Below are 16472 nucleotides of genomic sequence, written 5' to 3' on the forward strand. Positions count from 1 at the left end.
GAGGGGGGTCTCTGCGCCCTGCCCCATGGGTGGGATGCTCTGGGGGGGTGCTGGGGAGAGGGGGTGGCTGTGACCCCCCCCAGACTTGTGTCATGTCCCCAGGGACTGTAGGGCACCCTGCCATCCCATCCCATCCCATCCCATCCCAAATCCCCATCCCCATCCCATCCCCATCCCACCCCAAATCCCTATCCCATCCCATCCCATCCCAAAATTCACAGTGCCAGGCAGCCCCCCCATGACCAAGCCCTTTCCCTGCTCCCTCCCCACCCTTTCCCCCCCCCATCAGGACAGGATTTTTCCCCCAGCCCTTTCCCCACACACCCCAAACCCCTGGAGCAGCAGCAGGAGGAGGCAAATTTCTACCGAGACAAAATCAAATCCCCCCCCTGGGGACTGACTCCGGAAGGCAGCCTGCTTTTTAGGAGGGCTTTGGCTTTCTTTTTTTTTTTTTTTTTCTTTTTTTTTTCCCTTTATTTGATTTTATTTTTGGCAGCCGTGATGGCAGCGGGGAGGGAGTAAATGGCCTCGCTCGAGCCCGGATGCATTTGTGGGTTTTTGAGAGGCAAAAGTGGCCGGGGTTGGAGACGTTTTGTGCTGCGCAGGGCATGAGTCACGGCCGGGGGGGGGTGAGGAGGAGAAAGGGGGTAAAGAGGTGAAGGAACGGGGATGGAGGGACGGGGATGGAGGAGGAGAGATCGGGGACGGAGGAGCAGGGAGAAGGGATGGAGAAATAGGGGTGCAGGAGCAGGGATGGAGAGGAGTTCGGGGTGGAGGAGCAGGGTGCAGGGATGTAGGAGCAGGGATGGAGAAGAAAAATTCGGGGGTGGAGGAGCAGAAATGGAGAAAAAGAGTTCAGGGGTGGAGGAGCAGGGTGCAAGGATGCAGGAGCAGCCGTGCTCACCCCGCTTGGCCCCCCTGCAGGGCCGTCTCTGTCCCCCCCTGGACCCCTCTTGGTGCCCTCCGCTGTGACCCAGGACCCCGGAGAGGAGCAGGGTTGGGGTCCCCCCATGCTGCCGAGGACCCCTGGTGCCCACCCTGAGCTGTTCCCCACCCCGGGAACTGCCCCTAAATGCTGTGACCTGGCCGCCAGGATATGGGATCGGGATTTGGGAACGGGGGGGGGGGGGGGGGGACCCATCCCTGCTCACTGCTCCTTCCCCCACAGAAAGCAGGGGGCCTGGAGCTGCTGGAGCTGGGCCCCCGGGGATGCTCCTGGGGCTGCTGTCCCGGGTTCAGCGGGGAAAAATTTTGCCGGATTCTCCCCAAAAGAGGTTTCCTCTGCCTTTTTTCGGGGCCGTGCTGGTGGGCGAGGCAGCAGCTGCCAGCGACAGCTTGTGTTGTGCTCTGGTTGCTCGCACCTCGCCACTCCGCCTGGCGCAAAGCAGAGCCGGTGCCGGGGATGCAGGAGCACCCCAGGAGCACCCCAGGAGCACCCCAGGAGCACCCCAGCACCCCAGGAGCACCCCAGAACCCCAACAGCACCCCAGCACCCCAGCCAGGATCGGGGCCACCTCGCCCAGGAGGTGCCCGAGGTGGGGAAGGATGCGCAGAGCCCGGAGAGATGAACCCAGCGCCACCAGGAGCTCTGGGCATTTAGGGTCTCCCTCTGCCCCCAGGGATCCTTCAGGATACCTCCAATCTTTTATTTTTTGGGGGCAGGATTTATTTTTTTTTGGGGGGGGGGGGGCAGGATTTGCCCCCTCCTGTGCTGGGAGGCGTCGTGCCGCGTGTCACTGCCCGCTGGCAGCTTGCTTGAGGTGCCAGCACACGTGCAAAGCGCAATTGTTCCTCCTCGTTTCGGGTGTCAACAGGTGACAAAGCGTGTCCCGGGGCCACGTGGGCAGCCTGAGACGGCTCCGTTCTGCCCCCAGGCTCAGCAGGACGGCAGCTCCCAGCCCTGTGCCACCACTGGTACCAGTACAGCCCACTGCGTGGTGCTGGGGCCCCCATGCTGGTGCTGGTGTCAGTCCCAGTGCCCGGTGCCCAGTACCCAGTGGCAGTCCCAGTGCCTGGTGCTTGGTGCCCGGTGCCTGGTACCAGTGCCAGTCCCAGTGACCAGTGCATGGCACACGGTGACATTACTGGTGATGGCCCCAGTGCCCATTGCTGGTACTGGTGCCATTCCCAGTGCCCAATGCCAGGTACCCGGTGCCATTCCCAGTACCCAGTGCCCGGTGCCCAGTACCCAGTTCCATTCCCAGTGCCTGGTGCCCGGTGCCAGTCCCAGTACCCAGTTCTTGGTGCACAGTGGTGGTACTGGTGACAGTCCCAGTGCCCAGTGCCCAGTGCCTGGTGCCATTCCCAGTACCCAGTGCCTGGTGCCCAGTACCCAGTGCCATTCCCAGTGCCTGGTACCCGGTTCCGGTCCCAGTACCCGGTTCTTGGTGCATGGTGGTGGTACTGGTGATGGTATCAGGACCCAGGGCCTGGTACCAGTGCCATTCCCAGTACCCAGTGCTTGGTGCCCAGTGACAGTCCTGGTGACAGTCCCAGTGCCCAGTGCCTGGTGCTGGTTCCATTCCCAGTGTCCAGTGCCAGGTGCCTGGTGCCAGTCCCAGTACCCAGTGCCTGGTACCCAGTGGCAGTACCGGTGACAGTCCCAGTGCCCAGTGCCCAGTCCCGGTACCATTCCCAGTGCCAGGTACCCGGTGCCAGTCCCAGTACCCAGTGCTTGGTGGATGGTGATGGTACTGGCGATGGAACCAGTGCCCATTGCTGGTACCAGTGCCATTCCCAGTGCACGGTGCTTGGCACCAGTGCCTGGTTCCTGGTGCCAGTGCCATTCCCAGTGCCTGGTGCCGGTCCCAGTACCCAGTGCCTGGTACCCAGTGGCAGTACTGGTGCCATTCCCAGTGCCCAGCGCCCATTACCCAGCACCATTCCCACCACCCCCATTCCCAGTACCAACCCCTCTTCCCAATCCCCATTCCCAGTGCGGGGAGGGGGGGGGGCGCTGGTGCTGAAGGACAGCTCCGCCCCCACCCGCCCCCTCCTCCACCGCCCCCTCCCCTCTCCTCCTCCACCTCCACCACCTCCACCACCACCACCAGCACCACCAGCACCACCAGTACCACCACCACCGGCACCCCACCGCTCCTCCACCTCTCCCCCCGCCGCCGCCATGCCCCAGACGGCCCCGCCGCCGCCGCCGCCGCCGCCGCCTCCCCCCCTCTCCGCCTCCGCCGCCTCCTCCGCCGCCCGCTGCGCACCATGAAGCGGCAGAATGTGCGCACGCTGGCGCTCATCATGTGCACCTTCACCTACCTGCTGGTGGGGGCCGCCGTTTTCGACGCCCTCGAGTCCGAGGGGGAGACGGAGGAGCGCCGGAGGCTGGAGGCGCGCAGCCAGGAGCTGCGGAGCAAGTACAACCTGAGCGCCGCCGGCTTCCGCGAGCTCGAGTGGGTCGTGCTCAAGCTCAAGCCGCACAAGGCCGGCGTGCAGTGGAAATTCGCCGGCTCCTTCTACTTCGCCATCACCGTCATCACCACCATAGGTAACGGCGTGGCCCCCCCCCCGACCCCTGCGGATGCGCCCCCGGAGGACGAGGGGTCCCCCCCCCCCCGCTGCGCCGTGCGCCCCCCCGGAGGATGAGGGAGATGCTGAGGGGGTCCCCCGTTGCGCGCAGCCCTGGGGTGTTAGGGGGAGCTGCCCGGTTCGCTGCTGAAGCTGTGCAGACTCGCCGGAGCTCTCCCCAAAAAGGCCTGACCCCGCCGGAGCCCTCCCCAAAAAGCCCGACCCCAAAGGACCCCTCTCCAAAACGCCCGGCCCCAAAGGACCCCTCTCCAAAACGCACGGCCCCAGTGGCACCCTCTCCAAAATGCTCACCCCAAAGGACCCCTCCCCAAAATGCCCACCCCGCCGGAGCCCTCCCCAAAACGCCCGACCCCAAAAGTCCCCCCCCCCCAAAAAAAAACTCCCGACCCCAAAAGTCCCCCCCTAAAAACGCCCGGCCCCAAAGGACCCCTCTCCAAAACGCCCGGCCCCAGCAGCACCCTCTCCAAAATGCTCACCCCAAAAGTCCCCTTCCCCAAAAGGCCCAGCTCCAACGGACCCCTCCCCAAAACGCCCGACCCCCAAGGACCCTTCTCCAAAACGTTCACCCCAAAGGACCCCTCCCCAAAAGGCCCGGCCCCACCGGACCCCTCCCCAAAACGCCCAGCCCCAAAGGACCCCTCCCCAAAAAGCCCACCCCAAGGGCACCCTCCCCAAAAACCCACCCCAAAGGTCCCCTCCCCAAACCACCTGACCCCAGACAGCCCCCTCCCCAAAACACCCCCCCCGCACCCCCTGCCCACCTCCGCAGCCCAGAGCCCCCCAATTTTGGGGATCCCCTGCCCGAAATCACCCCCCCCCCCCCATTCCCACCCCCTCTTAAATCCCCAGGCTGTTTGGGGGGGGGGGGCTGAGTGTCTTGGGGCAGGGACCCCACTTCCAGGCCCTACAGGGAGGTCCTGGGGGGGGGTTTTGGGGTCCAGCAGGGTTGGGGGGGGGTCCCTGCTGGGGCACATCACAATTCCCTCGGCTGACCCCTTCCCTGGAGGAGGAGGAGGAGGAGGAGGAAGGTTTCCTGGGGACAGGGTTCCCTCCCTGCTGGGGGGGGGGGGGGGACACAGGGATGTGGGGGAGCTGCTGGGGGGGGGGGGGGGACAGCTCAGGACCCCCCCGGGGGGGTGCAGGGTGCCAGGACCCCAAAATCCCCTTGGAAATGCTGCTGGAGGCTCCCCCCTCTTTTAGGGGAGGGGGACAGGGGGCTGGGGGGGGGCACAGGACCCCTATAGGCCCCCAGCCCCAAAACGTCCCCATCCCCGGCGTGCCATGGGGGGGGGTCTGTGGTTGGGGGGGAGTCTTGGGGGGCTTCAGGGCTGATGTGGGGGGGTTATTATGGGCTGGGGGCCGGCGGAGCAGCTGGGGCCGGCTCGGGGAAGCGGCTTATGTCTGACGTGAGAGGGGTGGGGGGGTCGGGAGGGGGTCGGGGGGGGGCTTTGTGCCTGTCCCCAGCCGGGGATGGATCCCGCGGGGGCGCAGGGCAGGCTTTAAAAACAAAAAACAAACAAACAAAAAAAAAAAACAAACAAAAAAAAAAAGGAAGAAAAATTGGGCCCCGCTCTGAAGTTTTCCTTGCTTTTTGTGCTTTTTTAGTGTTTTTTGGTTTTTTTTTTTCCCTTCTTCTCCTGGGAAAAAAGCCAAAACTCCAGGCTCTGAAGGTCCCTGGCAGCCCTGTCCCCAGCACGCGTCCCCCTGTCCCCGAGCTCCCCCTGGGGCTCCGTCCCCTCTGACGCTCTCGGGGGGGGGGGCTCTGGTTTTGGGGAGGGAGCTGGGGGGGCACCCAAGGGTGCCTGGGGTTGGGTGCTGCTGCCCTGGGGGGGGGGTTCTGTGAGAGATGAGCCCCCCGTGGTGGCACCCATGGGGACAGTGCTGGTGGCAGCCGGGTGCGCACGGGTACCCCGTGTCCCTGCCACGTGCCGGGGGGGGCTGTCACCGGCCCCAAAACGTGTCCCCTGCTCCCAAAACCACCTCGCTGCGGCCATTTGGGCCGGGGCAGGTGGCGGAGGCTGGCCACGGTGCCACCATCTGTCACTGTCCCCCCCCCCCCCCCCCCCCTTTTTTGGGGTTGTTTATGGCACGGGACGGCTCGGCGTGGGGCAAGGCTGCGGTGACAGCGGTGTCCCCGTGTCCCCTCCGTCCCTAATTCTGCCCCATGGGGGGGGGGGTCTCCTGGTGGCCCCCCCCAACCCCCCATGGCCCCAAACTGCGGGATGGTGCCGGGACCTCCCCTTGTTCGGGGGGGGGGGGGGCACAAAAAGAGGCTGAGGACAAGGACGAGGACACGGGAACGCGGGCACCACCCCGGGGGGGGGACCCCACAGCCCCTTTTGCAGCACCTCGGGGGGGACACGGGGACACGGTGGCAGGGCCGGGTTGTCCCGGACACCCCCCCTACTGCCCCCCCCCCCAAGCCCTTGGCCTCGCTGCCCGTCCTCGGCTGCGTTTCCCCCCCCCCCCCTCGCTGGCTGCTGGGGGCCAGGGCCTTGCTTTGCGCCCCCCCTCTCCGTGCCCTGCTGCTATTTTCATCGCCGCTTCAGCCCCCGCTCGGCCCCTCGGTGGGCTTCAGAGTGAACGTGCCGCGGGGAAGGACCCTGCTGCTGCATTTTAGGGCCGCGAGCTGCCCCCCCACACCCCAAAAACACCCCCGGGGTGTTCACTCTGAAGCCTACTGAGGGCGCGTGCGCCACCGCCGCCACCCGTCCCCGTTGCGGTGGCTTTTTGGGGAGCTGCCCGCACCCCGCACAGCCAAAACCCAAAACCTGGCGCTGAGGCTGACCAGGAGGAGGCAGAGCCTTGTCCTGGGGGGTTTTCCCCATCCTGGAGCCCCCCCCCAGAGCCCTGTTTTGCTCCCACCCTGTCCTTTTCCTGCTCGTCCCCGTCCTGGAGAGATCAGAGCAATTAACTCCTCTCCCTGCGGATGCCTCATTAAACCCTGCAAGCGGCTGGCTCAGCGCAGCCACAAACAACCCGTGCCGGGCCAAAGGTGCCCAGCACCGGGTAGAAAAAAGAAAAAGAAAAAGAAAAACAAAACAAAACAAAACAAAAAAAAAACAACCCGCGGCCTAATTTCTTGATTTTTTGGTCGTTTTTTTTTTCCTATTGCCAAGTGCAATTTGGGTGCTGCCGGGTCTGGTGCTGGGAAGCCGGACCTGATCCGGAGCCTGCTGCGCCCCGCGTGTGATTTATGGGCTGGTTTCAACATTTATCAGCCGCCTCCCGGGCTGCAGCGAGCGCAGCGTGCAGGATTTATGGCAGGCTGGGAGAAAGCCTGGCCGGGGCGGCGTGGGGCTAGCGAAGGGGGGAGACGAGAGGCTGCAACGGGGCGGGGGGCTCCCGGTGGGGAGAGCAGAGGGGCTGCGGGGGTGCTGGGTGCTGGTGCATGGTGCTGGGTGCTTGTGCAAAGCGCTGGGTGCTGGTGCACGGTGCATGGTGCTTGTGCAGAGCGCTGGGTGCTGCTGCACAGTGCTTGTGCACGGTGCTGGTGCACGGTGCTGGGTGCTTGTGCATGGTGCTAGGCACTGGTGCACGGTGCTGGGTGCTTGTGCAAAGTGCTGGGTGCTGGTGCATGGTGCTTGTGCACGGTGCTGGTGCATGGTGCTATGCATTGGTGCATGGTGCTGGTTGCTTGTGCAAAGTGCTGGGTGCTGGTGCATGATGCTTGTGCATGGTGCACGGTGCTGGTGCATGGTCCTAGGCACTGGTGCATGGTGCTCTGTGCTTGTGCAGAGCGCTGGATGCTGGTGCACAGTGCTGGGCACTGGTGCACGGTGCTGGGTGCTTGTGCACGGTGCTGGGTGCTGGTGCATGGTGCTATGCACTGGTGCATGGTGCTGGGTGCTTGTGCAAAGTGCTGGGTGCTGGTGCATGGTGCTTGTGCACGGTGCTGGTGCATGGTGCTATGCACTGGTGCACGGTGCTGGGTGCTGGTGCAAGGTGCTGGGTGCAAATGCATGGTGCTATGCATTGGTGCATGGTGCTGGGTGCTTGTGCAAAGTGCTGGGTGCTGGTGCATGGTGCTTGTGCACAGTGCAGGTGCATGGTGCTATGCACTGGTGCACGGTGCTGGGTGCTGGTGCAAGGTGCTGGGTGCAGGTGCATAGTGCTGTGCACTGATGCACGGTGCTGGGTGCTTGTGCATGGTGCTAGGCACTGGTGCATGGTGCTCTGTGCTTGTGCAGAGCGCTGGATGCTGGTGCACAGTGCTGGGCACTGGTGCACGGTGCTGGGTGCTGGTGCAAGGTGCTGGGTGCAAATGCATGGTGCTATGCACTGGTGCATGGTGCTGGGTGCTTGTGCAAAGTGCTGGGTGCTGGTGCATGATGCTTGTGCACAGTGCAGGTGCATGGTGCTATGCACTGGTGCATGGTGCTGGGTGCTTGTGCACGGTGCACGGTGCTTGTGCACGGTGCTGGGTGCTGGTGCATGGTGCTGGGTGCTTGTGCACAGTGCTGGGTGATGCTGCATGATGCTTGTGCACGGTGCTGGCGCACAGTGTTTGGTGCTGGTGCATGGTGCTTGTGCATGGTGCTGTGTGCAGGTGCACGGTGCTAGGCACTGCTGCACGGTGCCGGGTGCTTGTGCACGGTGCCAGGCACTGCTGCATGGTGCTGGTGCACAATTTGGGCACCAGTGCACGGTAATGGGTGCTGGTGCATGGTGCTAGTGCATGGTTCTGGGTGGTTGTGCAGGGTGCTGGGTGCTTCTGCATGGTGCTGGTGCATGGTGCTATGCACTGCTGCATGGTGCTGGGCACTGGTGCACGGTCCTGGGTGCTTGTGCAAGGTGCTGGGTGCTGCTGCACGGTGCTGGTGCATGGTCCTAGGCACTGGTGCATGGTGCTGGGTGCTTGTGCAGAGCACTGGGTGCTGGTGCATGGTGCTGGTGCATGGTGCTATGCATTGGTGCATGGTGCTGGGTGCTTGTGCAGGGTGCTGTGCACTCGTGCAAAGAGCTGGGTGCCGGTGCACAATCTGGGTGCCAGTGCACGGTGCCAGGTTCTAGAGCATGGGTTTTAATCCCCCCCCCGAGACCCCTTCCCTCTGGGGGGGCCACCAGCACCCAGCCCCATAGCGGGGAGAACGGGAGAACTTGGGGGGGGGGGTTGGAAACCGGGAACAGGCCTGGCGGAGCCCCAGAATTGAGTGAAAAATTGCCAGTTTTGGGTCAGCGCAAACACGGCCCTTGGCCGGTGTGGGGATTTTCCATGACAGCATCGGGCCCGCGGCACGGGGGGGGCACAAAGGGCTGCGGGGGGGGGGGACGGGGACCCGTGGGGGGGCTGCGAGCACTCCTGGGGGGTTGTGACCCCCCCCTGTGCACACACACAGAGGGGACACACTGGGATTGGGGTCACGGAGCGAGGGGCTCGGTGCTGGGGGGTGCTGGAGGGGGGGGTGCTGCTCCGGGCCCTATAACTTGCCCCCTGCAGCCCCATACCTCGGTTCCTGCAACCCCATAACTTCCTCCCTGCAGCCCCATAATTTTGTTCCCTGCAGCCCCATATCCTGCTCTGTGCAGCCCCATACCCCTGTCCTCTTCAGCCCCACAACTCTGCCCCCTGCAGCCCCAAAACCTTGCACCCGGCAGCCCTATAACTTTGCTCCCTGCAGCCCCATATCCTATTTCCCTGCAGCCCCATACCCCTTGCCCCCAGCAGCCTTAGCCCCCAGCCCCATAACTTTGCTCCCTGCAACCCCATACCTTAGCCCCTACAGCCCCATACCCCTTGCTCCCTGCAGCCCCATACCCTACTCCCTGCAGCCCTATACCTTGCACCATGCAGCCCTATAACTTTGCTCCCTGCAGCCCCATATCCTATTTCCCTACAGCCCCATACCCTGCTCCCTGCAGCCCCATACCCCTGCCCCCTGCAGCCCCATAACTTTGCTCCCTGCAGCCCTATACATTGCCCCTTTCAGCCCCATACCCCCTGCCCCCTTCAGCCCCATAACTTTGCTCCCTGCAGCCCCATATCCCTTGCCCCTTTCAGCCCCATACCCCCTGCCCCCTTCAGCCCCATAACTTTGCTCCCTGCAGCCCCATATCCCTTGCCCCTTTCAGCCCCATACCTTACCCTATACAGCCCCATACCTTGCCCCCTGCAGCCCCATAACTTTGCTCCCTGCAGCCCTATATCCTATTTCCCTACAGCCCCATATCCCTTGCCCCTTTCAGCCCCATACCTTATCCCATACAGCCCCATACCTCACCCCCTTCAGCCCCATAATTCGCCCCCTTCACCCCCGGCACCCCCACCCCGCAGCCCCCCAGCCCCGCACCGTTTCCCCCCCCCTTTTTGCAGCCCCATGGCCCGCTGCCCCGCTCATCCCCTGGCCGTGCTCCAGGTCCCAGCCCTACACCTGCTCCTCCGCGGCCCTAAAAAGGCCACGAGGCAGCCGCGAGCCTTGGGGACGTGCCAGGGTTTCGGCACCCTCTGGGGATGGTTTTTTTTTTGGGGGGGGGTGGAAGCAGGGAAAAGGTGCTGAGCCCCCTTTGTAAGGTTTTTTTGGGGGGCAGGATTTGGCCCCTGCTGTAATGGGGTCACTGGGAAGGGGTCCCCAATAGGGCAGGGGGGCAGGCAGCATCTGCAGGGTCCCATAAAGGATGAAAATGGGGGGGGTGAATTGGGGTAAATTGGGGTAAATTTCCTAAATATAGCCCTGGGGAAATGGGGCTAAATATTCTAAATATAGTCATGGGGAAATGGGGCTAAAAATATTAAATATACTAAATATAGTCCTGGGCAAATGGGGTTAAATATGCTAAATATAGTCCTGGGGAAATGGGGCTGAATATAGTAAATATAGCCTGGGGAAATGGGGTTAAATATGCTAAATATAGATCTGGGGAAATTGGGGTAAATTTCCTAAATATAGCCCTGGGGAAATGGGGGTGAATATGCTAAATATATTAAATATACTAAATATAGGAAGTGGGGTTAAATATATTAAATATCCTAAATATAGCTCTGGGGAAATGGGGGTAAATTTCCTAAATAAGTCCTGGGGAAATGGGGGTAAATATATTAAATATACTAAATACAGTCGTTGGGAAATGGGGCTAAATTTCCTAAATATAGCCCTGGGGAAATGGGGTTAAATATTCTAAATATAGTCTTGGGGAAACGGGGCTGAATATGCTAAATATAGCTCTGGGGAAATGGGGCTAAAAATATTAAATATCCTAAATATAGCCCTGGGGAAATGGGGCTAAATATATTAAATACGGCCCCGGAGCCCACATGGCAGCAGGGTGCTCGGTGAGGGTCCCTGCAGGGCACCGCTGGAGACTCAGACCCTAAAACCCCACCCTTGGCCATATGGCTGTGAGAAATGGGGAGATTTGGGCTGTTTTGGGGCCAAAATTGAGGCACCCGGCAGCTGCGCCCCCAGCTCCATCCTGCCACGGGATGTCCCCTCCGCGGTGTCCCCGGGGGGGGGGCACCACGCTCAGCCCCCATCCCCGGGAGCAGCCGAGGGATTTGGGGTCCCCCAGGAGCAGAAGGTGGATTTGGGGTCCCCCAGGAGCAGCTGTGGGATTTGGGGTCCCCCAGCTCCCCCCCTGCAGGAAAAAAGGGGACCTGAAACCCCCAGGGGTGCAGGAGGAAAGGGGACCGCAGACCCCCAGGGCTGGGGGGGTCCCCGGAGGGCAGGGCTGGGCCCCAGGAGGGGCAAAGCTTTTTGTAGGGTCAATTTGCCTCAAATCCAGCGTTGTGGTCCCCAAAAACCGTCCCCAAGTCCAGCCGGCCCCGATAGTTTTGGCTCAGAAATGGCCCACGGGGACCCGGGGACGGTGTTGGCACCAGGGGAGAGGTGCCCGGGGGGGGGGTCCCCGATTTTGTGCCTTAATACCCAAATGTTTTCCATGTATAGGGGAATATCCTAATGTTTTCCATGTGCCCTAATAATATTGAAATGTTTTCCACCTGTAGGGGAACATGGCCTGTTCTTATGGGAAATGGGACTCTGGAGGCTTGGAATAACTGGGGAGTGGGGCGGTGGAATGGGGAGGGGAAGGGAAGGGGAAGGGGAAGGGGAAGGGGAAGGGGAAGGGAAAGGGAAAGGGAAAGGGAAAGGGAAAGGGAAAAGGGAAAGGGAAAGGGAAAGGGAAAGGGAAAGGGAAAGGGAAAGGGAAAGGGAAAGGGAAAGGGAAAGGGAAAGGGAAAGAGAAGAAGAAGGAGAAGGGAAAGGGAAAGGAAAAGGAAAAGGAAAAGGAAAAGGAAAAGGAAAAGGAAAAGGAAAAGGAAAAGGAAAAGGAAAAGGAAAAGGAAAAGGAAAATAATAGGGAAGGGAGGGAAAGAGGAAGGGAAAGGGGAATAAGAAAAGGAAAGGGAATAAGAAAGGGAAAGGAGGAGAAGGAGGAGGGGGAGAAGGAAAAGGGAAAGGGAAATGAAGAGGAAAAGGGAAAGGGAAAGGGAAAGGGAAAGGGAAAGGGAAAGGGAAAGGAAAAGGAAAAGGAAAAGGAAAAGGAAAAGGAAAAGGAAAAGGAAAAGGAAAAGGAAAAGGAAAAGGAAGGAGGAGGAGGAGGAGGAGGAGGAGGAGGAGGAGAAGGAGAAGGAGAAGGAGAAGGAGAAGGAGAAGGAGAAGGAGAAGGAGGGGGGTGGCTGCCCTCGTGGCAGCTCCCAGCCCCCCCAGGCCCCCCCGGGCTCAGCTGGCCGTTGTCGGGCTGTGTTACGGGGCCGTAATCCTCCCTCCCCACACGGCCCCATCTGCGTGCGTCCTGCGCAGGCAGGAGATTAGGGCACGGCCAGATGCTGCCCCTGGGGATGGGGGTGGTGGGGAGGGATGGGGGCCCCCCGGGTGGCCGATGGCTGATCCTGGGGGCAGAGGGATAAAGGGGCATGGGACATGGGGTTATAGGGACATGGGATACAGGGTTATAGGGACACGGGGACACAGGGATGTAGGGATATAGGGACATGGGGACACAGGGATATAGGGACATGGGACACAGGGATGTAGGGACATGGGACATAGGGTTATAGGGACACGGGACATAGGGTTATAGGGACATGGGATACAGGGATATAGGGACATGGGACATAGGGTTATATGGACATGGGATACAGGGATAAAGGGACATGGGGACACGGATAAAGGGACGTGGGGATACTGGGATAAAGGGACACGGGGACACTGGGATAAAGGGACATGGGATACAGGATTATAGGGACATGGGATACAGGGATAAAGGGACATGGGATACAGGGATAAAGGGACATAGGGACACAGGGATAAAGGGACATGGGATACAGGGATGTAGGGACACGGGGATACAGGGTTATAGGAACATGGGATACAGGGATAAAGGGATATGGGGATACAGGGATGTAGGGACATGGGGACATGGGGATAAAGGGACACGGGATACAGGGATAAAGGGACATGGGGATACAGGGATAAAGGGACATGGGGACAGATGCAGGGACATGGGGACTCAGAGACACAGGGCTGCAGGGACGCAGGGATGGGGTAACAGAGGTCACCCATCCACCCTCCCCTCTCCATTCCCTAAAATCTCCCGTTTTCCCCCTTCTCCTTCCCATCCCCACCCAACCCTTGCGGCTCAGGCTCCCCCAGGAGCTGCACATTGGGACAGGGCACCCTCAACACCCCGGTACCAACACCACCCCCCCAGACCAGGCCTTCATTTAGGAGCCCCCCCCAAGACCCCACACCCATAGGGGTGACCACAGAAGGGGGGCCGTGCAAGGCGCCGGGACCACCCCAAACCCCTCTCCGCGCCTTCTCCCCCTCAGGGTACGGCCACGCGGCCCCCAGCACGGACGGAGGGAAGGTTTTCTGCATGATCTACGCCCTGCTGGGCATCCCCCTCACCCTGGTGATGTTCCAGAGCTTGGGCGAACGCATCAACACCTTCGTCCGCTACCTCCTGCACCGCGCCAAGAAGTGCCTGGGCATGAGGCGGGCCGAGGTCTCCATGGCCAACATGGTCGCCATCGGCTTCTTCTCCTGCATCAGCACCCTGTGCATCGGGGCGGCCGCCTTCTCCTACTACGAGCGCTGGAGCTTCTTCCACGCCTACTACTACTGCTTCATCACCCTCACCACCATCGGCTTCGGGGACTACGTGGCCCTGCAGAAGGACGAGGCGCTGCAGAACCAGCCCCAGTACGTGGCCTTCAGCTTCGTCTACATCCTGACGGGGCTGACGGTCATCGGCGCCTTCCTCAACCTGGTGGTGCTGCGCTTCATGACCATGAACGCCGAGGATGAGAAGAGGGACGCCGAGCACCGGGCCCTGCTCAGCCGGGCCGGCCAAGGAGGAGGAGGAGGAGGAGGAGGAGGAGGAAGGCAGGGAGCCGAAACGAGCCCCTTGGGTGCCCCAGCGGCATCCACGGTGGGCATGGGGTTAGGAGGAGGAGGAGGAGGAGGAGGAGGAGGAGGAGGGCTGCGCAACGTCTACGCCGAGGTGCTCCACTTCCAGTCCATGTGCTCGTGCCTGTGGTACAAGAGCCGGGAGAAGCTGCAGTACTCCATCCCCATGATCATCCCCCGGGACTTGTCCACCTCGGACACTTGCGTGGAGCAGCAGAGCCGTTCCTCGCCGGGCCGTTGCCCCCAGACCCCTTCCAAGCGCTGCTTCTGCGGCGCGCGGCGCTCGGCCATCAGCTCCGTCTCCACCGGCCTCCACAGCCTCTCGGCCTTCCAGGGGCTGGTGAAACGCCGCAGCTCCGTGTAGCCCCCCCCCCCCCCCCCCAAACCCCCTCCACGCACCCCTCTTCTTGTCCCCCGTGGCCAAGGACCCCCCCCCCCTTTCCGAATCCCACTCTCCCCTTTGGGGTCCCCCCCCAAAGGACGCGGGGCGGCTGCGGGGTCAGGAGGGTGATGGTGGAGGTGGAGGTGGTGGTGGTGGTGGTTGGGGGGGGTTGTGGGGGGGCTGGATTATTTTATTTTTAACTTAAATTAAGGGTTATTTTTATTTTTACGTTGCAAAACGGCACTCCTCAAACTGTGAAACTTGAAGAGGCGGAGAGGGCGCTGGGACCCGGTGGAAAGCGGCGGGGAAAAAAAAGGGGAAAAAATTGGGGGAGGGGGGTGGGAGAAGAGGGGGGGAGCACATGTCCCTGTCCGGGGAGCCCCAAAACCCCCCCTGGCACCCCAAGACCCCCCCCCAGCACCCCCTGGCACCCCCAGGTACCCCCAGGTACCCCCTGGCACCCTCTCCAGGTGTGAGCAGGGCGCTGGGGGTGGGCACCGGGGGTCCCAAAACGCCACCAGGGGTGGGGGTGCCCGGGCTGGGGTTGTAGGGTGCCCCCCCTGACCCCGATCTTCATCATGGCTCCGGGGATGGAGGTGTCACTTGGGGCAAAGTGTTTTTTTGGGGGACAATGCGGGGCATGAGGAGGTTTTTTTTACCCTTGATCGTCACGACCCCAAGCTGCACCCTTGAGCCTGTGCCCCATTGTGCCCCATTGCACCCTATTGTGCCCTATTGCACCCCATTGTGCCCCCCTGCACCCCATTGTGCCCCACTGAACCCCATTGTGCCCCATCACACCCCACTGCATCCCATTGAACCCCATTGTGCTCCAGCGTGCCCCATTTCACCCCACTGCACCCCACTGTGCCCCATCACACCCCATTGCACCCCATCACACCCCATTGTGCCCCATTGCAACCCATTGCCCCCCATTGCACCCTATTGTGCCCCATTGCACCCCATATCACCTTACTGGGCTCCATTGTGCCCCCATCATGCCCCATTTCACCCCATCGCACCCCATTGCACCCCATTGCTCCCCATTGTGCCCCTTAGCACCTCATTGCACCCTATAGCACCCCATTGCACCCCATCACACCACAGTGTCCCATTGCACCCCATTGTGTCCCATTGCACCTAATTGTGCCCCACTACACCCCATTGCACCCCATCGCACCCTATTGCACCCCATTGCACCCCACTCTTCCCTATTGCACCCCATTGTGCCCCACCACACCCCATCACACCCTATTTCACCCCCTTGTTCCCCATTGCACCCCATAGCACCCCATTGCACCCCATAGCACCCCATTGTGCCCCATTGCACCCCACTGTGCCCCCTCACACCCCATAGCCCCCCATTGCCCCTCACCACACCCCATTGCCCCCCATCACACCCCACACCCTGATCCCAATTTTTGGGGTGCTCCGGGGCACAGGGACATCGCACAGGGGGGGCACGGGGGCTCTGTCCCCATCACAGAAAAAGGGAATAAGGGGGGGAAAAAATCCCTCATTTTCACCCAACGGCAGCAGGGGGGCTGCAGGGGGGGGACACCGAGACGTGCACCGACCCCTCTTGACCCCAAAAAATAAAACAAACCCAAGGGGGACCCCAGGACTTGGGGGGCATCTGGGGCGCCCGTCCCCCGGCGCGGCGCTTCTTTTCTCACCTTTTAACCCAAAAAAAAAAAAAAAAAGTGCATTTCCAAGAGGGCGCGTTTACGCCGCGACCCTATAAAGGGGGAGAGAAATACCCAGAAAAAAAAAAAAAAGGGATTTTACCCCCCCCGGGACGAGGTTTCTCCCCGTTTTCTCATGCCAAAGTTGTGTTTGCGCCGCTGGTTTCCCTTCCGGAGAGAAATAAAGGCTGGGTCGAACCGTGACCCCCCCCTGTGCTGTCCCTTTTGGGGTTTTGGGGTCCGGGACGCACAGGGGGGGTCCCGATGAGGGTCACCCCTGTGCCCGTTTTTGGGATTTGTGGCATCATCTCCTTGGGGTGGCACCAGAAGGGCCTCGGGGGTCCCCTCCTGCCCCCGTCCCTAATAAAGAGGCTTTGGGGGTGCTGGAGGGGTGATTTGGGACCCCCGGGATGGGGATGTTTTTGGGGTTCCCCTGGTCACCCCGCTGCTGGGTGCGGCATCGGGATGGGGACCAGCAGGGCCAGGGGGTTTGGGGTGGTGGGGATGGGGGGGTCCCAA

At 61.6% G+C, this 16472-nt stretch overlaps 1 protein-coding gene across 1 annotated transcript; it reads left to right on the forward strand.

Annotated features, from left to right (window-relative positions):
- Positions 1-3213: 3213 nt before the first annotated feature.
- KCNK3 (potassium two pore domain channel subfamily K member 3) lies at positions 3214-14250 on the forward strand (the record flags this gene model as incomplete). The annotated part of the gene is made up of 2 exons (XM_084283906.1): positions 3214-3496; positions 13307-14250. The coding sequence occupies 2 exons, from the start codon at positions 3214-3216 to the stop codon at positions 14248-14250; spliced, it is 1227 nt and encodes a 408-aa protein (XP_084140032.1).
- Positions 14251-16472: the final 2222 nt, after the last annotated feature.

The sequence above is a fragment of the Netta rufina genome (assembly GCF_964035555.1).
Source record: "Netta rufina genome assembly, chromosome: 3".
NCBI lineage: Eukaryota > Metazoa > Chordata > Aves > Anseriformes > Anatidae > Netta > Netta rufina.